The sequence below is a fragment of the Pecten maximus genome, chromosome 2 (assembly GCF_902652985.1).
Source record: "Pecten maximus chromosome 2, xPecMax1.1, whole genome shotgun sequence".
Taxonomy (NCBI): Eukaryota; Metazoa; Mollusca; class Bivalvia; order Pectinida; family Pectinidae; genus Pecten; species Pecten maximus.
The window spans coordinates 31274758-31298286 of NC_047016.1; the positions used below are offsets into that span (position 1 = coordinate 31274758).

Sequence of the window (23529 nt, forward strand, 5' to 3'; positions counted from 1 at the left end):
GAAAAGGAAAAAAAAAGAAAGAAGAAAACACTTTAAAATATTCAGTAGATATAGAAAGTCGTAGTTCTGATTTACTGCTATACATGCGTCATATACACATTAAGCACGTTAAGACATCATCAATATAACCTAAGGTTAAAAGGATGAGTAGTCCCTGTCATCAGAGTATACAGAAAAACAGTAAAATATGAAGAGTGCCTACCATTCCTTTAAAACGGCGTTAATCTAACATTTAGATAAGCTGTCACCTTTTATTTCATTCGAATAGCGGCACTATTCAGAATACACATGAACTTTGTTTTGAAATCAAATATAAAATTGTTGAAAATTATAATTTATAGAGTTATGGGGCTATTTCACCTCCCTATCAATATTTTGACATTTCTTTCGACCTATCTGGAGTTCCCTCCATCACCCCAAGGTTTCACAGTGTTACAGCATCAACTGGCACCACTAACGCGTCTTAATAGCACAAAACAGCTGTATAATGCAGATAAATGATTTTTGATTAACTGTATCTACAGTATAACTCTCAATATGTAAGGAAAGTCTTTAATACCCTGTGTCCTTTGTAGGAAAACAATAGTTAATATATATATCATCAGAACTTGTTTTACATAGATTTATGAAGTCGCGGATGTGTTGTACAGACAAAAAGTAACAATTGAATAATGCATGCATTATTTAAAATCGATTGTTTTTGGGTTTCTTCAGGTATTTATAGTGAAATCATTTTATTTTGGATTAGCTATTCAGCTGTGCAATCCACTTTATTAGAAATAAGAAATAAACAATCCATTGGTCATGTCAGTAGTAGACATACATCAGAAAATCGTTGTGTATATATTGACCATGCATCTTATTGGTAAGACGCCCCGTCTCGTTACGTTGATAACTAGGATCGCGACGATGAGAGGCCAAAGTCTCTATTGCCCTTGGTTTTAAAGCCAGGAGATGACCCTTTATGGAATAAAGCTTTGCATTATGCTATTTTTTTTCAGTCGTCTTCGATTTACAGAGAGCAAAAGGACCAGCATGTTTGTATGACTTGCCCTGGTATGCTGTTCAGTAAACCTAGCAATATATTAAACTAAAACAAACAAACAAAACATTCCTACTCGAACAGGGACAAATTGTGTTTCATTGATAAAGCACTAGGACATTGTTATGAAATCAGTTATCACTATTTGACACCTGGAATACAATTCATCCTTATTTTATGTTTCGTATTATAATGGTCATAATTCACGACCATATATATGTTACGTGGAAACAAAGACGGCGTTACAGTTTATATAATTATCTATATATAGAGCATATGGTATATGGTAGGAATGATCCTGAAGAACTCATGTTTAAGGTTGGTGAATGAAATCTTCGAAATACAGGATGATCGTAAGAATATAGTGAACATACTATCAAATAGTACACCATTCATACGGATGATATAATGTTTTTTTCAATTTCAGTTATTTTTGAACTCGAAATAACGTTATAATCACAATAAAAGTTAGTAGGTTTAAACTTTTGATTCGTTGTCTGATATTTTTGAAATTATATTCTCAATAAGGCATCATCATGGGTGGGAAATATATTATTTGATATGTAGATTTGAAAGGAAACATTAAAAAATAATCATTAATTAAATGTTAGTATGTATAAAATTATATATATCGCCACTTGAACAAACATAAACGTAAATAAAATATATGACTATATTGACATTACTATTCGTTGATGTACAGAAATATGAACGGGAGACGAGTTATTTTAACAACTGATTAATAAATATATATCGTGAATCGCATGGTACAGAAAAATGACTTGACATCTGTTATATCTAATCAAAATCAGGTACGTATATATGTCCCAGTCAAATTCGTATACAGATATTCATAATCATTACCTAGTCCAGTGATAAAAATTGTTTCATGTATTTCTAAGTTGTCTTGGTCGCACAGATACCTCAGTACGCAAGCTGATTTAAACCTCTGGCTGTTGTGATTTCAATGAAGTCATTTGGGTATTGTTTACAAACGCATTTTTGTCCATTTATTGACATGCGAGATGGCGGGTGACCCATAAAAGTATGTAATCTGCGTTGAACCTGTAACACCCGTAACGTGTAACTACCATGTACCCTTTAACTACCACAGTGATCGTGTATCAACAACGCCATGTTTGATGTACCCTATAAACTGTTCACAGTGCTCCTGTATTTGACTTACATTGTTTACAAGGTAAGTATATTGTTCTTACCTGTATTATTTCAATGATTACTACTTTATAAATCATGATCATATTCTTGAGACATTGTCACGGTTACGGTAATGATATCGTCCTTTATATAGGACACTGCGATATCATACATAGATATACCTGGGTCATTAAGTCGTTTAGTCGTGTCTTGATCAACACTATTTATATTGGTTTGAATTGAAGAACAACATAAACAATTAGAAATAGAATAAATAACATATCATAATGTAAACAACGTGACATATACCTGTAAATGAATATCTTAAACATAATATAGATAACAGCATCCATAACGTTATATGAATAGTATAGCATAATCAACATAATACATATATGTTAACAAAACATTAATGACATGTAATCTTTACTACATCATACTCTACTTTCCATTATTAATTTCTGAAATTGCTAAAATTATTTTTTTTAAACTGTATTGTAAGAGCTTGTTCTTAAGTGTCACCACAAATCTGTGTCAAGGTAAAATCTCTTGTCAAACAAAGGCTCGCTCGTGTATAGGAATTCAATCTCTTTCGTAATAATACGTAAGAGCAGATAATACAGACTCACATGAAAACCTGTGTATATGTATAACATCGTGGTCATAGATAAGTGATCCAATTCATTGGTGTAGAGGTAAGGTAGTCGTGAGACTGGTTTCCTAATCAGGTACAATAGTTTACAGATAGCTAGTGTGTGAGGAGTTAACTTTGTTTAAATCTACACCACGTTATAATTGTACCATCAATATACATATTTAACGTTACATGTCAACTATGAAATCTATAGTTCTGATGAATCAGAGCAAAAGAAAACACAGTGCGATTTAAAATCAACCGTCATCCCGCGATTTGATTGTAGCCTTTTGTTGTAAAAAAAAATAGCGTTTTGTTATAAAATATTGAATGATTCTTTCTCATATTTCCCAATGGTCACTAATTGTGCATGTACAATTTCTATTTTTAACGGAAATCGAAATGAATGACTAGGTGTTATCTTGTAGAAAGAAATATATCATTTATATTTCTGAGGAAGGATTATTTATCTTTCGATTCACATGTTTTTGTGTGTTGTTGTTGTTGTTGATGTTGATAACGTCGCGATACAAATAATTAATTAATTTTAAGCTGACGACCGTACATATCAAGTTATATTTAATAGTCCTTTATTGATACAAATATGATATATATATCGCTTTCTTGTTTCCTTTGATTTACTATCTAAAAAAATAGATTCATTTGAGCGCTTTATGCAAAGCAACAGTATGTGTTAACTGTGTAGATTTCAAGAGTAAGAAAATGTTGAAAGGAAGATTTCAGCGTTGAGTGTTGATAGAAACTGAGTTACTTTAATTTAGCTAAAAACCAAAACAGTAAAAAATATTTCGTGATCATTATTCATGTTCATTTTCATCTTTGATCTGATCAAACATTGAATACGAAACTGTGTATATTGTTATATATATTTCAACAGGAGTCCAGGGACATGACTATGGGTCAGAATGTGTTCAGGATATACCTCATAACATTGGTTTCCTACCTCACAGAGAGACCTGTTCAACTGTACGTATTTTACCGAACGTGGTTCATCTTATTAGTATTATAGATGCATAGTTTGTTAAGTAAATATTTTGAAGCATATGCTCTCTTCTATTTTTCAAACAATACTAATAAAACAAAATTAGAAATAAACAACAATATCCGGAATGGAGTTATTTCCCCTTAGACCATAATACTATAAGATATCTCACAGACCAGTAACACCATATACATAACACCAGATTCCCTGTTATAGTTAACGAAGATTATCTCCCTTTAACTATCGAACAGCAAACACTGTTTTGTCGCTCAAGAGTGAATATACACTGTCTGTTTGCTACTTCTAAGGCAGATCCAATTACCAAGAGAGTTTGGCAATGTCACAGTGTTGTATTTAATCTAATGATATTTGAATTTTCTGATATTGATTGACTGAGGATAGTATTGTCATAAAGCTCAGTCTGATTTGTTTGGTTTTCTAAAACTAATGATATCATATAAGCCATTTAAGGACGATCATCCTATTGGCTGAAACCTCACGCCACAAAATATCAAATAACAAATTAATTGTTCATTTAACTTTAATCAGAATCCTGTTACGTTAGCGAGGGTTGGAAAACTTCGAGACATTTTCGAAGATAATGGAATTGACGCTTACCTTATCAGCACTGAAGATGCACACTTTGTAAGTATTACCATACATAATTACTATAGATTAGAACAGCATTAACAGCTTATATAATGTAGAAGCTTATAGAAATGTATACCTACGTATGGTCAATTTGTGACAATAAATGACCCGAATGCATGGTGCTGGCAATTCATCGTTGAGATGTACAGTAATGTATTATTGTTGTTAAGGTAGATCTTATTGAATAAGACAACGTTGCTAAGGAAGATCTTATTGAATAAGACATCATTGCTAAGGTAGATCTTATTGGGTAAATCATCGTTGTTAAGGTAGATCTTATTGGATAAGATATCGTTGTAAAGGTAGATCTTATTGGATAAGACATCGTTGCTAAGGTAGATCTTATTTGATAGGACATCTTTGTTATGGTAGATCTTATTGGGTAAGACATCGTTGCTAAGGTAGATCTTATTGGATAATATATCTTTGTTTAGGTAGATCTTATTGGATAAGATATCGTTGTAAAGGTAGATCTTATTGGATAAGACATCGTTGTTAAGATAGATCGTATTGGATAAGATATCGTTGCTAAGGATTAGAAAGGGGAAGTCATTGATCTTAAAATTAAAACCTCACTGAATAACACATTAATATTGTGACTATGGTGTCATTGTGAATCTGAATCTTTCTGGTATACTCTTGTTTTTCTTACGAGAATTTATCTTCTTTCCACTGAGCAGTTTGTTCACAAATACATTGGTACGTAATCTGCTGTTTTAGTTCAATTGTGTTGACTTCCGCCGAAATATGATGCTGTGTACCAAATTGTATTGTTCATTCAGCATTTTCATATCGTTTCTATTTACTCATATCTGTATATAGCTGCTAACAGCTACTAGATTGTAGATAGATCAAGAGAAGGTGATATCGACAAGATCAACGTTTAAAAAAAAATACCAAAAAATTAAAGTTGCATTCATTCATACGACTGTTGACTACTTAAAATACAAATTCAGCTAGCTAACCTCATTAAAACGTAGACATATAAAGACAAAAAAACATATTAATACAAATACAGAAACACATTTGGGGAATAAAGCTTATTATCGAACTGACCGTATTTGTTGAAAGTCACCAACTCTTTCAGAATATGGCAACTTATTTGTTTCAGCGTCACAGAAGCTCCCCACACGACAGTCGTCTGGCAGCAATTTCTGGGTTCCCTGGCTCCGTTGGTATAGTGTATTTGTACCAATAATAGACGACTCTCGTTCAAAAGTTACCTATATATTAACAACATTCGCGAAGAATTTGCTGTACAGACGTTTTTTTATATATATATAGATACATACGTATCTTTCTAATTTTCGCGGTTTTCATCAAAAGTTTCTATTCTAATAAATCCGAATGTACGGACTATAATTTTATCTTTAAATGTTATTTTAAATGAATCAAACTTTATCCCCGAAAATAGCCAAACATGCAAACCATTGAAAGTAACCAGTCTTTGCCAGACATCCTTTTAAAGTATCTACTTATTAATAAGGCTACAAACAATAATGTCTTCAATAATCATGTAAATAGTGCTATCAATTTTGAATTTTAAAGGGTCGCCACGCGAATTTATGCATTTGTTCATATTTTGCGCTCATTTTATAGGGAACTAAATACAAATCACTGGTTTTATCATATTATCCGATCATCACTGACGAGGCATATTGTAATAACCTTACACCAAATATACCATGTTCCTTTAAAAATGGTTAGGCCCATTTTGGTTTTCCGGGCTTCCTTTCTGAATTATCATTTGGCCCTAAGCATCACTGTCGGTTTCTAGGATTACGTAACGTTTGTATAAGCTTTCATTTCTGGCATATGTTATAGTTATTACAAAATCCATATTTAAAGACGCGATTCACTTGAGTGTCTTGTAAGTTGGTTTAAAGACTGTTAAATATATAATATGCGCGAGTATAATTTTCACCTACGGCTGCTATATTAAAAGATGAGTACGTCATGTAATTTCTGATAAAGGACAATTAAGTACACATAAAAACTATATTTTACGAGTGTTGAAGAACATATAAGCATTTACACGAGATATTAATCATGAGTTTAGATATAGGAATGTACTGTCAGATTAGTGAAATACAAATGCCATCGAAGTACCAATAATCTAAACTTATATTCAATACATATTGTAAAATGAAGAGAACGTTCCTGTAACATATAATGATAGTGCGCAGTGGGGTAAAGTTCTTTATGGAACATCAGTCTATGCAATCACTATGAAGCTAATGTCCAACAAGCTCTTTTCAAGATTCCTAATTTATCATTATGACATTTTTTTCCATTGTGCATTTCCATTTAAAATGTATTAAATCTGTAAATTTTCATCAATGATATCATCTTGATATATCTTACTGTTGGGATAGTATCAATTAACCAATCAATACAATCGATAATGTCAACCGTCTTATATCAATATCAATAGATTAAGATATATCAAAAATATTGAAAATTGTTATTGACATTTAATCTTGATAAAACAGATTTATGAATAAAGAAATTGTATATCTACTGTTTTAACGTAAAACATGCTTATACATTGGCGATATACCATTGTTATACGCTGATTATGAATTCCTAATTAAGTTATGGTCTTTATTAATTTCTACAGGCGTAGCCATTGTGACGAGAGCGAGGCTGGCCCTGTGGTCAGATGGACGTGCCTTTAACGCCGCCAGCGAAAGTGTAGACTGCGAATGGGAACTGTATAGAAAAGGTAAGTAAATACGCCTTGGAATGCTGCTTTCTTTCTTTTTATATACGATATTTACAATAATTGTCACCAGGACTTTTTATATTCCTTCAAATTACCGTTTGTCTTTTTGTCCTAGGTGGACCAGGAGTGCCTACAATGACGACATGGATCAAACAAGAACTCGGAGATTCCGTAATTGGATCTTGTCCTACCTTTCTCTCATCAGGTAATTTTCATTTAATTTACATATCTGTATACACCTTTGGGATAACTCCGAAATAACTATCGAAATCCAACATTAAAATTAAGAAATTAAGAAAAATAATAAAATGGGTTTTTGTACTTCCTCATCTAGATTTTGACATTTCTTTTGATAATTACAAGCTTTTTTGTCGCCTCCTATATAAACTTTAGGACCGAATCATCACTGACGAGTTCTAGAAGGACGAACCGTCCGTATGATACATTTTAATTCATTTTTGCTCTGCTGTATCTACATTTCAAATTGTTTTGGATGGTGCTATACCACTGGTTTTCTTTGGAATTCTACTCTTAAAATCCATGAAACAACCGATAATATATATATATATTGTTGGAGCTTACTACACAATCAGAAAATAATCAACCGATTGTCATGAAAATTGACATTTGAGAACTTTGTGCAACCATATGCTGTGTTGAAAAACTTGCCATGCTGATTTTCTCGGTATCTAGATAACATTGGATTTTTTTTTTTAAATAGTGATGAAAAATAACGATAAAGAAATTTCACAATTCTTTGTATTTTCAGTGGTTACAGGAATAATCATATTTTAGTTAAGAAACTTTACCTAAAAGTATAAATTTTATTTTGGGGGTATTTGTTTTCACAACAATATGAAATAGGAAACGATTGAGTAAAATCATGATCTTACCATGAAAATAATACAAAACATAATTGTGGAGTATTTAATCACAAAAAGATTAGTTGGATCCCGTGTTTATTTCACTATGTCGTTTTGCTGGTATCACATACCAACATGACTACATTACCATATGTACCAGCGCTCACAGTAGGGTAAACTCTTACGAAATGTACTCAAACGTAGGCCTGATGTTGGATTAGAAATCCCTTTCTGATGATAATTTATGAGCTTTTCATAACCCATTAAATTACTATTTTCTAGTGTGGTGGAGAAATTACGAGGTGAGCTTCTCCAATTCTGGTATAAGACTAAAGGCGTTTGAAAATGACCTTGTTGAGCAGATTTGGACTGACAATCGTCCCCCTGAAAATAGCGTCACTATCAACGCTCTACCAACACAGTTCTCAGGTAAGGTCTAGATACAAAGTAATTTATCGCATCTCAGAGTTGCATTTGCTTGGTTAAAATCAGGTAGGGGTAAGGATTGAATTTGTTTGGTGAAAATCGGGTCACGTATTGTCCTCCTATTAGACTACAGCGGGTCAGTATGATTTCCAAGGGTGCAATATGGCGCCTCTTGTCTGTCGCCTCGAAATTAATACAAATTAGTTCTAAATATGCAATCACAGATATCTTCGAACGAACACCTGCCTGTGTATTGTTTCGCACAGAATTTTCTGAAATGGTTAAAAACATTTATAAACCCTTACAAGAGTTGCCTCTCCTACGCCGGTTGAAAATACACTGTAGTTAAACTCCTGCTTGACATGATGCCAAGTACTATTTGAAAGCGTATCGGTGACTCAGCCTGATGGAAAAACTAATAAACGAATAATGTCTAGCATTATTCTTTGACGCTAGTATTGACCTACTTGATTACTATGATATCATTCAGGCTACTATAGAAACCAATATTATATAACATAATGTCAATATATTATTTTCTGATCAAATCCTGAAATGTTGTCCATGAATGAAAACGTTCCATTGCATATCTTTTTTCACTTTTCTTTTAAGTATTTCGAATTCGCTATGCACAGTCACATACGAGTCTTACACGTTAGAAGCTGTTGACTTTTCAGATTAAACTAACAGTATAAAGCGGAATGGACCGATTTATGAACATTGATCGGAGTTTGATTTAATATTTTATAGACTTTACTCTATACCCTCAGAATCTATGTTGATTTGCATTTTAATCATCTAACAAATAAAGAAGCTCTTCAACGCCCAAGGGTACGCTTACTGTTTATTTACATAAACCAGTGATCGTATACTTGATGTACAGATCTTAATTTGTGCATACAACATCTCTTATTTGATTTATACAATACGATGCATTTGATATTAAAAGTGACGAGATATGTGGGTTTTGAAAAATCATTATTTATAGTCAAGGGTCCAGATTTTGTGCTAGTTTGGCTATGTATCTATCGCGGTCATCCCAAAACAAAACGACCACAGTAGACATTGGCTGCATGTTATATTATTATCAACTACGTTTGTTTGTTTGTTTGTTTGTTTGAGGTTCTTGCTACCTTCAATGTCGTATTAAGAATTGTGCGTTGATCGGACTAGACACGAACGATAAGAAACAGATCCTACGAGCTGGGATGTGGACAGATGATCAATTTTGGTCACTTGAATGTCTCCTTTGTAGAAGGCATTATCCAGCCTTCAATCGTACCTACCATTCACATGCAGTGGTCACGCCCAATCTTATTTGCGGATTCTACATGTTTTAATTCCAGAAGGCATCACAACTGATAAAATGTCTGTGTCTGATAGACCAATAGAGTCCGTTGTAACATCTTAAAGGAAGGGGATGAGTTGCTTGTGGATAGACCAATCAAATCCGTTGTGGCATCTAGAATGAATAAAGGCGATATTTTTCATTGTTACATAATGCCCTTGATTTTATTTAACTATACGCATCAGCTATATTTTGAACTATTGCACGGCTAAAGTGAATATTGCATATACACACACAGTCACGTGCGAACTAATGAACACCTCATGGCATTTCGGAATTAAGTCCTACCCTTTTAAGCGTCTTACTCCCTCAGATGTCAACACTGCAAAACGACAGTCATTGCGACTTCTAGGCCTACAGGAAAATCGAGACTTCAGTGATTTTTAGTGTGTTTTAGTGATTATGTAATAAAACAAGTATATGGGTGTATGTACATTAATACAAAATATATGACCCTCGTTACTGGTAATCGATCGATGTTCTTTTACACTCTGAAAATTTTGAGATCAGTAATTTGTTTGATCGGCCAATGAACTCCGTTGTTATACTTTACACGAGTATTTATGTCTTGTTTTTTGTTTGTGTTGTTTTTGTTCTGTTTTATTTTTTAACAACAGGCAGGAGCTGGCAGGACAAACTAAGAGACATGTTTTTAGAAATGGAGAAGGTTGGAGTAGATGTTCTTGTAATCAGTGATCTTGACGAATGTCCATGTAAGTGTCTGTAGACTATACAGAATATACTTTAGTACAGTGGTATCGTAATGCGTCACAAGATAATATGATGAAAACATCTAGCCAAACGTGATCTTTAGACGCGATTACGCTGTAGAACATGAAACGTCCTTTATGTATAAACTTTCTTTGTTATATAGATATATGCTATATAAATATATGTTATATTAATATATGTTATATAAACACATGGAATATTGTTGTAAGTATTATTGATACACTATTGTTCATGGACTAGCTACAGATTGTGCATCAACGAAATAATTTGAGAGCTCAAACCTACGAACGAAAGTACATAAGAACATTTCATGTTTCAAAGTATGTAACTTTGTAGCGTCCTTAACTCGTTAAAATGTATATTTACCATATAGTACGAAATTATTAAGATAAAGAATGTTTTGACAAATGATTGATCGATACATACTATTCTTTTAGGGCTTTTCAACATGAGGTCGTTTGAGTTTGGATTTAGACCCCACTTTTTCGCTTACGCCGTAATCGACAGACGCCACAATAAAGCAAGGTAATATTGTAATGTCTAAGACTGATACAGTTACCTCAAAATCAGATATAGTACGTGGCAATAATAATGTTTAAAAGAATTACTTAATCCTGATTGATAGACATGAATACCTATTTTAAAAAGAACAAAGAAAACATGTCATTGAGGAAGTTTTAATGTTATGTATTAAATAGTCATTGAATGTGTCTTTGAGTACGTTAAATCATCTTTGAATGCGTTCAATAGTCATTGAGTGTGTTAAATAGTATTTGAATGTGTTAAATAGTCTTTGAATGTGTTAAATAGTCATTGAATGTGTTAAATAGTCTTTGAATGTGTTAAATAGTCTTGAATGTGTTAAATAGTCTTTGAATGTGTTAAATAGTCTTTGAATGTGATATATCGTCTTTAATATGCTAAATAGTCTTTGAATGTGTTAAATTGTCTTTGAATGCGTTAAATAGTCTGTGAATGTGTTAAGTACATGTAGTCTGTGAATGTTGAAATCGTCGTTGAATGTGTAAATAGTATTTAATGTGTTAAATTATCTTTGAATGCGTTAAATAGTCTACCATCCATTGTAAATTAGTTAAACATGTGTCTTTAGGAGTCCCTCCTCTTGTAAAATAGCCAGGCAAAGACAGTGTTAACCAGGCAGAAATCATGCGTACGTTTCTAAGAAGATTTCCGTTAAAAAACTGCTCATACATTTTTTTTAAAATCATATATAATGGGTTATCGACATATCACTGATAGATTCTGAAAGACGGGATGTCATGGTCACATTTCCATATAACAGTCACTTAGTACCGACGTACTTGAAACATCTAACATTTCATTTTAATAATGACAACCATTATTATATACAAGTATCATTGAAGTGTTGTATGAATGGATGAACAGCTAAATGTCTTTGCATTCGACTTAATGACAATAAAGTCGAAAGATATTTTAATGTGATAAAGATTGATTTTCATGAATATTCATCAAAACAACAATATGAAAAATAAAACAATAAGAGTTTTAAAGTACTTTGTCAACATGTAATAGAACTTTACGACAGACTATACACGCGATCATATCCACTTCATCCCTAGATTGTACCTGCATGATCACCCGTCGATTATCACTCGGAAACCCTCGGATCCGGACGTGCACGTAACACTCATGGAACATCTGAATACGGATGTGTATGGACATTGCCAACCTAAATCTGTAGATGTGAGAGACCCGCTTTTGTTTATATACCACTAAATCAAGGAATCATAATATTTTTTCTGCAATGAAGGACAAGCCTAAATATTTTGAAAATATTCCCCAAAGAAATAGTTCAACACATTTGCCCATGTGAACTTAAAAGTAGGTCAAGATTATTCATTTAAACAAATTGGATAGTTAATCGATCATTTCAGACATTCTACTGACCCGTGCTATCTCATTAACCACATATAAATTTCAATATGACATTTTGAATATTAATAAATTGCTCATACAAAAAAAGAAAAAATCTTGTTGCAAACCAGCGTACGTCATTTATAATGTTTGTTCAAGAAAACATTTTTTGTTCTGTACTTCCATAGAACACTGCTGACGAGTCTGGGTCCTGTTCTGTGACAGATGAAGGAGTTAAGTCATGCTCCGTTGACACTGATACATGTCTAGAAGTAAGGAATTCCTTTAGTAAAAACTTTAACAAAAAGTATTACTTTCATACAGAAATTTAAAAAACGTATCAAAACTGAATGACACCATTTTGTGGAAAATTTACTTCCACTTTTCGTTGATAATGCGCTTTTTGTGGATGTTATGCATTATTTTGTAGAATTCTAATGTTGTTAACTGTATCTTGAGCGTTTACTACTGCGACTTGTTTCAGTGTGTTTTCAAACGTCTATCATTGAGGAGTATGAGCAGGAACTTGTGCAAGTTGATGCAAAATATTAGTTCGTTCTGTCATTCTGTTCAAGTTCATATTCAAAAGAGGTTTTACTTGGTTTTCTCCTTATAGGTTCGACAGTACGATTTTAAGGCCGTGATTGACGATATCCGACAAGTAGCCTCGTGGTCCCAAACTAGGAAGGTGTGGGTGTCGATTTACTGTAACCACGCCATATATTCTGCTGTTCCAGAGGTGAAATGCTTCATTATATTCACACTATAACCTTTATGGCTAAACAATTCAACTCTCTCTCTCTCTGATAGTATTATAATTATGTATATGTCTAAACTGTGAACGTATTAACCTCATTTATAGTCAGCTCTATCAGAGGATGTAGATGCTTACATGATTGGAATTGCAGAAATCTCAAATATATCCGCTTCAATTTATTCAGTCTGTGCCGCATTTATACTTATTACGAACAGAAAGCAATTCATTTTCTATCATCTTTTTCAAAATTTCTAAAATATTGAAAAAAAAACAAAGGGAAGAAAATCGTAGCTGATGTTAATGTCACCTGGATTAGTTATTGACACAGAGTGTGACTTTTATTAAACTATATACTACATTTCTTTGAAGGCAAAAATACACCAAGCACTGACACCTGTCGCTATGGCCAAAGCTGTAAGGAATCCGGTTGAAATGAAAGGAATGATAGACTCTAATGTAAGTTTATGGTTTCGTTGATGCTTAGATAGGATATCATCAACTGTTTCTTTGAAATGAAAATTGTTTATGCATTATGGTCCCCTGTAATCATTCAATATAATATTTTGGACACACTCAGTAACACCTAGTAATGTCACCCCGAGAAGGAAATCCACTATGAAATAGACCACTTGTGTTAAGAGATAACCTGTATTCCCAAACAATTGCGAAGACACCACCTGCACGAGAAATCTCGCATTTTGGATATTTCTTAGAGGGTTTACGTAAGGATATATAGAGTCTACCTTATGCTGTTGTCATTGGTTCTCATTTCATCTACCCTGATTAACATTTTGAGGACGTTACATTTGACCTATATTTACGTGGTTGATGTCGTTGATGAAGCAGAAGAGTTACCCTTCCGCAACACCTGGTCTAAGTCTCCTATTTCAAGGGAATAGATCTACTTTTGTTCTTATACAGATTTGGAGAAAGAATTACTATTTGGTTTTTCCTGTCGTTATTTTCTGTATGTTTTTGTTCTCGTGGTACTTAATAACACTCCTATTAAATTATCCGTCTGATTTTCCAGTTTGTCGATTCGGCCGCAGCAATAAGATTCTTCGCAAAACTAGAAAAAGAGGTAAGAAAGACAATAAGACGAATATTACTTATTTGTCATCGATACATTTGATCTTCATAACATTATCATTTAGTTTTAATATTGTTGATTCTTCATTTTGTGCTCGCTTTTAATTTTCTATGAAGATTTAAGAAATGCGTCACGTAAATGTGACATCTAGTATGTGTGATTTCAGAAAAAGAGAAGAAAACGGACAAAGTACTTAATTTGCATTATGATTTTCATCTAGAGTTAAATGTACTAACTTAAATGTATGTTACTTACAGATAAAACAAGGGAAAGATTGGACAGTTTTTCAAGCATTTCACGATATCGCAACTTATAGGAAGTGAGTATAGTTCAATTTTAGAAAATAGATATTTTGTAGTTGTACCAAGCAAATATATTACAATAGTTGAAAATAATTTACTGTCTGAAAAGGTAAAGAAAGTCAAAAAAAGGCGTGTCAGATTTGGCCATTCTCAGTGATAAGATACTAGTCGCATATGTTACGCTATTCAAAAGATCAGATTTTTGTCGACTCATAGAAATCGATTGGATAAATGATCAGAGGAGGAGAAATGAAATTTTAATTGTTACAGTTCATAGTAAATCAATATTAAAACAAGCAAAGTATAAGATTAATTTGGAAAAAAAGTCACAATAGATGAAAAACACGCCACAGTGACCAAGTTAAGCATATGGTCTATTTTTATTATAATTATTTAAAACAAAACTACTGAAAGCAACCAACGAAATTGTAGAAAATGAATTACAATGAATCATACAAGAAAAAGTGTTGAATTAAGAGAAATACAAAACCATTATTACGTATCTTTCATTGCTTATTTTTGGTTACAGGGAGATACCTTATTTCCGGTCTCCAGCCTTTAGGACCTTAACCGGAAGTGGCCCATCTGCTGCCCACTTGTACAATCTGCCAACTCGTGAGAGGTCACGGCGGATTTCAACTACAGAAATATTTATGCAGGATACCGGAGGCCAGTACCTGTAAGTCACTTGAAACTGTTGTACGATTGTATAGTACAACATCTTTATCTTTGTGTAATTGTGTCTTTTGTCCTTGTCTGATCTTATGTGATCATCTTCATTGTTTGGGTTTGTTTGGAACATACAAAAATATTCGGTCAAAAAAAGGATGTATGCAAATTTCCTAGAGACGTGGACAAGCCTATATCATGTCATCTTCGCTAGCCAAGGCTTCTGATTACGTTACACTCCACGAACCCTTGGCAGATATAGGCGTCAGTTCTGGCCCTCTAGCGGTGATTCGAAATTACCACCCTTCACGCATGAAATTTTCGACCAATCAAAACAAGCGTTACCGATTTACTTCATCGGTGATGTTTACAAACACACATCGAGGTTTGGTGTCATTTCGATGAGATATGTGATCAATGACTTATATGAATTGATCAAACACTGCGAATGTTCCCCCAAAGATTGTGATTTTTGTATTTACGTAAAATGCCATGACATAGTCGGCAATGTAGCTCTGTACTGGGTGCCGCATTTTTTGTTTACTGCGAAACCAAGCCAGAATGTAAAACGCGATTTGATTGGGTGCCCTGGGATTCCAGGGCGCGACGGTTTGAACACGACTATATCCACCAAGGGTTCGTGGAGTGTAACGTAATCAGAAGCCTTGGCTAGCGAAGATGATATCATGTATATATACGATGATATACTGTATATGACACGTTGTACACTACAGCTATTGTAATAGTTTTGCCGAATGTTTATTGCCTTCTGATATAGTGATATGCGGTTGGCCTAGTGTGCACAAAGAGTAAACAAAACATTGCAGTTTATACGGCTTGCAAACTGTTTTATTCGAAATTTATTTAGATATACAGTGTAGCACGTGCAAAAAACACAATTCACGGAGGAGGAATTTTTTTTATCTATTTATTTATTTATTTGTATCGAAAAATAAAATTAATATCCAAAATAATGATTAATTGGTCTGTAAAACATTTGGTATTGTTTGGCATTCGTGTGTTTTAATGTGTCTATACAGAAGGAACCGTTAGTATAACTTAAGTTTCTATGTATTTAGACATGCTAATAACAGTAGAGAGGACAACATTCGACACAGGTCAAGGATCTCATTACCAAACCCGTCTGTATTAGTAACAGTATAACACCAATAGTTGTTTAAGCTATCGGTTTTATACTATCACTAATGTAAATAATTTGCCAACGATGACGTTTGATATAATTACAATGCATTAAGGGCAACATAGTTTCCCGGTTATACGATTGGTTTCTTTATCCCCACCGACCCAACACTCCTTTAGCTTTTCTTTCCTAGCTGCTCTGCCTTTCTGTGTTTTGTTTTCTTACTCTAGGTGACACCTTGACACCCAACGTCATATGACCCTGGATGTGGAGAGGACGTCAAACCCCTTAAAACAAACATAGCACTTCTTTAGCGGTTAATAGTTCACAATTTTGTTTGGGAAAACGTTGTTCAAGAGAAAGAGTAAAGAGTTTTTTTTGTGAATCTATCTTTTGCCCTTAGGATAAAATTGATGTAATAAGATAAACTGAATATTTTCCAGATAAGTATAGATGTGTATTGTTTCAGAAATACTGGTACGACTGACCTTACCAGATCATTCCACTATGGAGGGCCCACAGAACAGGAAAAGGTAATGTACCAAACAAGTTACAACGGAGACTGTCAAATCCACATTAGTAAACTGAATTTTAAAGGGTCTCTGAATGTTCCCTTGCATGTAAGCATCCTTTCTCACAATCCCGTGTAAGAGTGTTACATATAAGGTACAAACTATTATTGACCAATCATCTCTAATAAAATTGACCCAATAAGTAGCTGCTTCTTTACTCTATGATATTTTGTTTCTGAACGCGTATTATGCTATCGTTTTTAAGCGACTACAAATGTAGATTCCATGCTCATTAATAAATTTCTTCTTATAAACAATGAAATGTGTTTAAGATAATATTATAGTAGTACACGAACCAATACATGAAAAATGCTACATAAATGTATATATGAATTGTGGGATTTAAAACGGTGTTTGTCCTCGTTTGATGTTTGTAAACAACGCTACACGGAAATCGCCAAATGGCGTCACGTGGGTGCGAGTGACGAGTCCGAGCAACGTTCCGCTTACGAGCGGTAACATATTCATTCTTGTATGCCTTACCGAATTGTAGTGTTATTGTTTTGCTTTGAGTTAGGTATTAAAAAACCACTTTTAATTTGCTTAAGTAAGAGAAACTCTTAGTTTCATTTTATATACCTTTTTTTTTTATAAATATCACGCCTTATATTTTCGAACAGTGATTTTTACATTTATACTTGGGTTAACTCTTTGAACAAAAACATTCTACATAATGAAATTATTTTTTCATATGCATTATTTCACAAACACAAATTTGACTGTAGGAATGAGCCTGGAAGGCAAAAAATAGAATAAATTTATTGTTTAAATGGTTTATGTATACATGTTAAAAGGTAGTAACATGTAACAATGGACATTTCAGGAAATCTACACCCGAGTTTTAATGGTACTTGTGGATATATCCAAACTGGTATGGCCAAAGGGGAGAACAGGTATGGCTTGAATAACGCTGGCACTGACCAAAACAGTGTTGTGATGTTAGGTTAGACGGTGCTCTCATTATATGGTAATTAGTACTTCTATCTGTACACATTTCCAAACCTTCCTTCGGGATTTGGAATGTAACATCAATGATGATTCCAAGGAGGACTAATGATGTAGTTCAAAATTTGGCGTATACCTTCACATTAACATAGTCCCATCTCAGTTTTCGTGCAATTCTCCGTCTTCATTTCCAAATTTGCTTAGACAAAACAAACAGAGATTACCGATATGATAACGAGACTGTAATTCTAACACTCTAAATCAATAAAAACGAGGAAAATATTAACAGAAAATATAGATTGACATAGACACCCTTGACAACAAGTTGGTCTACAAATATAACAAGATGCTTGTCCGGGATCTTTATCTTTTGTTCTTGGCACTACTGGAGAGGCCTAGCTATAAGTTAAGTGAAAACACTCTATGACGCAGATTATTATTATTTTTTTATATATATATATACATACTCACTTTCACTTTCCGACGAAAGTAGTGGGTGTTGTCTATGAAGCAGAAGACTTGGTCTGAATTTCATCGGCTTTTAAGGGTCCTCGTGCAAAATGAATATTTTTATCGTATTTTTCCTTCGTTTTACTTTTTTTTACGTTTTATTGATTTTGTCCTCGTTTTATTGATTTTGTCCTCGTTTTATAGAATTTGACATACATATGGTTTCGTTTGGACATCTCTATTTTCCGTTTATTATTTTACCGAACTTTTTCATATCTAAGACAATAGAAATATAGATATGTCACTATGGTTGATTTTTTGTTATACAATTCAATATCTGTGTAAATAAATACAAACGCAAACATATCATATATAACTATATTTAGAGTTGATTTTAGTTGTTATGCTTTAGTGATGCGAACAATGTATTTCCTGACAGGTCATGATATTGATGCTGTTGCACGGCAACATCTCTGGGAAATCGGATTGGACTTCTCCCACGAATCAGGACATTCTATTGGTTCATATGGCGGTGTGACTGAAGGTAATGTTACAATATATCCGAGGTAAAACAATCTATATTCTCCGTGTTGATTACTAAAAATTACTGACCTTTTCTTTTTTTAATTCCGAGCAATGTTGCAGAATAAAAGGAGTTTATTTTATTAAAGAGAAAGTATTCCTTTCGGACTAATCTCCATAGCAACTAGGCAGGTAATAATAAGACAAAATAAAAGGTATTCAAAGGTGAAACTCTTCTTGACTGGAGAAACAATTTAGGAATGGTGGACTCTCTTGATCCTGACATTCAATTTCCACAACTTGTTTTTACTCCAATTTAGATTTTTTGTATTACTGTCATATTTTCATATAATTTTAAAAGATTTCTGGGACATACATTCACAGTGTGACTGCATTTCAGAAGCAGATTGTTGAAGAAATACATCAATGTTTATTTTTCAGGTCCAGCAAAAATATCTTCCACTATGTCTACGTTCCTATCGGATGTCCCGTTCCATGCTTCAATTTTTACTCCTGGTGAGTTACTAGTTAGTTTTATGTGTTAAAATACCGTTCTATCGGTTAATTATCGACAACAGCCTTACGTCCAATCAAAAAAAGTTCGCATTTGTTATCATTTTTTTTATTATAATTCATGGGGAGTGTTAGATATTGATTACATACTTAAATACTATATGTGGCTTGTAGTAATAATGATAATTACGATATTGTTTTGTTCAATTCATAGATGTACCGCATATTTGGTAACTTCGTCCAACAATATTCCAATCATAAAAAAATCAATTCATCTAATACCCTATGTGGAATTTGAATGTTTTATTTGGTAGATGAAAACAAGTATACATTTCCGGATCCGTCGAGCATACCTTTGGAGGAAAATATGTTCTTAACCGCCGGTATGTGATATAATAAATTTTATGCATGTTCAATTGTATAATTTAAGGGAGAAAAAGGTTACACTTTTATTTCGTTTTCACAAGAGTAAATATTAATATCTATTTATTTGTTCATACTTTGCTGTAGACAAATGGCCGCAGTGGCCGAGTGGTTAAGGTGTCCCGACACTTCATTACTAGCCCTCCACCTCTGGGTTGCGAGTTTGAAACCTACGTGGGGCAGTTGCCAGGTACTGACCGTAGGCCGGTGGTTTTTCTCCGGGTACTCCGGCTTTCCTTCATCTCCGAATCTGGCTCGTCCTTAAATGACCCTGGCTGTTAATAGGACGTTGAACAAAATAAACCAAAGCCGTAGACAAAATAGAGGAAAACATTCTTAACTAAAAAGAAAGAAGTGGTGGATGTCTGTATTTATAAACTATTGATTATAGCCTGCAGAAATACACTGTTGCTTTATTTACATCGCCTGGTATATTTCCAGAGCCTGGATTTTACCAAGTTGGAAAAATCGGAATCAGACTAGAGAATGTCAATAGAGTAAAACCTGTTCATGGCTTGAAGGTAAATATAAGTTTACTGTTTAAATATTTCCCAGGAAGTCATGTCATTAGTTTTGTATGTTAATATTCCTTTCTATTGGTTAATCATATACAACAGCCTTATGTCCAATTCGTATTTGTTATCGTATTATTATTATACTTTTCATGCACTGTAGCAAACGTTGATAACTTAGAAAAAAATGGTATGCCTATGTTTGGGCCTGTTGGGAGATGTGATTATTTTCTTCTTTTCAAGCTATATTTTTATACGTTTATTGATCTAGGACAGTTAGATGGGATCGCTTTTTTTTTGCTTTGTTCATTGTTTGTAGTGATGCGTCACGCTATGTGTTGTTAGTTTCGTTTTTAAGACTTATACTAATTTTGTTTGAAACATTGAAAAATATAATTAAATGTGTCGTCAACCAGTTTAATTTGAGGACACAACATTACCTGGATTTCATATAGATTGGGTGTCGCGGATGAAGCCGAAGACGCTTACCTTCCCTTAACACTTCTTCTTCTCCTGGTAGTGATTTCAAGATGGTCTTCTTCGTGTTAATCTTTATTTGTCATGTTGATGATTTTGAGTCAGAATTACGTTTAGGTTACTCGTCAGTATTGTATTCTTTGCAATATGTAACATTATCCAACTTACTCAGTCAAATATCGCCTTAATTGACACATTTCTGCTATAATCGGGGAGCGGTGGAGAGGGAGCTACAGTTTTGCTTTGTGTCCATCCATTCTTCCGGCTCTCCATCCCTCAGTCCGTCTCTTCGTCCGTCCTTCCACACTTTATCCTACCCTTGTTCGATCTCGTACACTTCTTGTCATAGAATTAGCTCCAACACAAATTTTCATCTGTGGATTCTTGGCATCTAATTCCACTTCTGGTTGATTTATTTATTCAATCTTAGCTAGCCTTTACCTATTGGACTTCTTATTTTCCCACTATCCCTTAGTATCAGTGATGTTGCCTAGAATATTCATAAATATACTGTATGCATTTCTTAATTAAATGTTGATATTGACTTGTATGATTTTTGTATAAGTCTATAAAAGTTCCAGGTATCATTTCAGCAGATGATATAAGGTGTAATAATTGTTTTTCTTGTAGTATCAGAACACAACGCATTGTAAGTTCCTGGGATTTGAGCCAATCACGTTGATACCATTCGAACCTAACCTGATTATATACGATATGCTGAGCTTACCCCAGGTAGGATCTCCAGCTTTTGTTTTCTAGGATATTCCTTCACGCGTATATCATTCATACATAATATATCTATGCATACAGTATGTAGTTTTATACCTAAATGTATATCCTCCCCGTCTATGTCTAAGGTTTGTTCAGCTTTTTTTCTAAGTATTTTTCTGTCTTCTATTTCCACATTTGTGTTCCCTAGTATCACCAAAGAGTCATAGAAAAACATAAACAGCTCTCTGTTTTGCAGATCTAGTCAATCGAAAAAAAAAACATATTTAAAGAATATCTCTCATGTGTCTTTTGAACAATCCTCATCGAAAACAATTGTTTCAGCAACCAAAAATTCTTAATAAGTGAATTACCATGCTGATTGTGCACCTCAAATTTGCGGCGCTGAAACCTTACATTTTTGTTTTGTCTACAGTTGCACATTGTGTTTACAGATTGAATGGATAAATGCCTATCACCAAACAGTATTAGACAGAATCGTACCAATACTGGAGGAACTTCAAAGATGACGAAGCTATTACGTGGGTTCGCGAAAGAACACAGCCAATTAAAAGAGGATAATGATATGATCAAACATTTAGCGAATTTAACTTCGGTTGATACAAATATTTCCAACAGTTCATTTGATAATGTTAATCAGAAGAAAATAGATTTATCTAGATATTGAATTGGGCTACTATTCCGAAAGTGAAAGTGAAACTACAAATATAATCCTTTATGTTATTCAGATATCACTAATGGTAGGGATTACGTGAAATCGGTAGGGTCAGATGTCACGTTTTATATGATCCGTGTGAAGCCGTCTTGTAAAATGACTGTCTCTCGTGCTCATTTTCATTTTAAATCTCGGTCTGTGATTGAAAGTGATGTTTATCTTTGCTTCATTTATTGACTTATGAAATCTTGACGAATGATTGAACGTGATGCTGGTGTATGCTCATTTACATATAAAATTTAAGTGATGGACTGAAAGTGACGTCTTGTTCGATCTCATTTGATTATATATAGTTATAGAGAACTTCAGTATGAATAATTATATATTGTCCAGGTTATATACTGACGTATATTTGTTACTATTTATAGCATGATAAACCGGGCTGAGTGACTATAAATGACATATTTATCCGTATTTAGGTCCATATAAATTTTGAGGAGTGTTTGTGTGTGATGAAATTGATAAAATACCCGTGAGTCTTTTTGAGTGCTTTGGATATACATATATTAGAACTGATGTTTTCGTGTGTCGTTGTCAATTGTTTGCCAGTGTGAAATACCGATACAGTCCATTTGTGTATGTTTACTGATGTTCGATAGATTTAGCAAAATCCAGTCATTACTCAGGGTTACGTTATGTTTTGATGAATAATAAATGTTTTACATTATTCTAAAGTTTATACCGGTACATTTGTCTTCGAAACCTTTTAATGAATGGATTATACTACATTCCTTCCATATTCAAATTAAACTGCCATTTTGGAGAAACAAATGTGTCTTGTATTTCGTCCAGTATATAACTCATGTAAATATTAAATTGTTGACTTCATCATACTTTCAAATATACCTGTATCAAAACCTACTCAGGATCTTGAAGAGTAAGACAAGATACTCTTTAAGATTTTAAACTTGTGAACATTTTTTTCAGGTTTGTATGTATGGTATTACCTATACAGTAATTAATCAGGGTACTGTGTTTATATCTGTACCGGTATATATATGGTATTATCTATACAGTAATTAATCAGGGTACTGTGTTTATATCTGTACAGGTATATATATATGGTATTACCTATACAGTAATTAATCAGGGTACTGTGTTTATATCTGTACCGGTATATGTATGGTATTACCTATACAGTAATTAATCAAGATACTGTGTTTATAGCTGTACCGGTGTATATATATGGTATTACCTATACAGTAATTAATCATGTATTGTGTTTATATCTGTACCG

General features: G+C 33.5%; 1 protein-coding gene across 2 annotated transcripts; it reads left to right on the forward strand.

Moving 5' to 3' along the window:
- The first annotated feature begins 1984 nt into the window (after window positions 1-1984).
- Window positions 1985-23076, forward strand: LOC117321775 (xaa-Pro aminopeptidase 1-like). Of its 2 annotated transcripts, XM_033876323.1 has the most exons (24): window positions 1985-2240; window positions 3730-3818; window positions 4384-4479; window positions 5597-5660; window positions 7106-7210; window positions 7326-7415; window positions 8356-8502; window positions 10465-10560; window positions 11017-11104; window positions 12181-12304; window positions 12664-12747; window positions 13092-13214; window positions 13602-13688; window positions 14263-14313; window positions 14580-14641; window positions 15154-15303; window positions 16904-16967; window positions 17830-17899; window positions 18841-18945; window positions 19365-19439; window positions 19751-19819; window positions 20301-20380; window positions 21479-21580; window positions 22012-23076. In XM_033876323.1, the coding sequence occupies exons 6-24, from the start codon at window positions 7346-7348 to the stop codon at window positions 22084-22086; spliced, it is 1722 nt and encodes a 573-aa protein (XP_033732214.1). In that variant the 5' UTR covers window positions 1985-2240; window positions 3730-3818; window positions 4384-4479; window positions 5597-5660; window positions 7106-7210; window positions 7326-7345; the 3' UTR covers window positions 22087-23076. The 2 variants fall into 2 exon arrangements, with proteins under 2 accessions (XP_033732214.1, XP_033732215.1); XM_033876324.1 differs by lacking the exon at window positions 5597-5660.
- Window positions 23077-23529: the final 453 nt, after the last annotated feature.

Bases quoted from the DNA above. Each gene is read 5' to 3' on its own strand.
- LOC117321775 (XM_033876323.1), top strand. From the start codon at position 7,346: ATGACGACATGGATCAAACAAGAACTCGGAGATTCCGTAATTGGATCT. The intron at 12,305-12,663 runs GTGAGAGACCCG...GTACTTCCATAG, and splicing joins GCCAACCTAAATCTGTAGAT to AACACTGCTGACGAGTCTGG. The intron at 20,381-21,478 runs GTAAATATAAGT...TTTTTCTTGTAG, and splicing joins AACCTGTTCATGGCTTGAAG to TATCAGAACACAACGCATTG.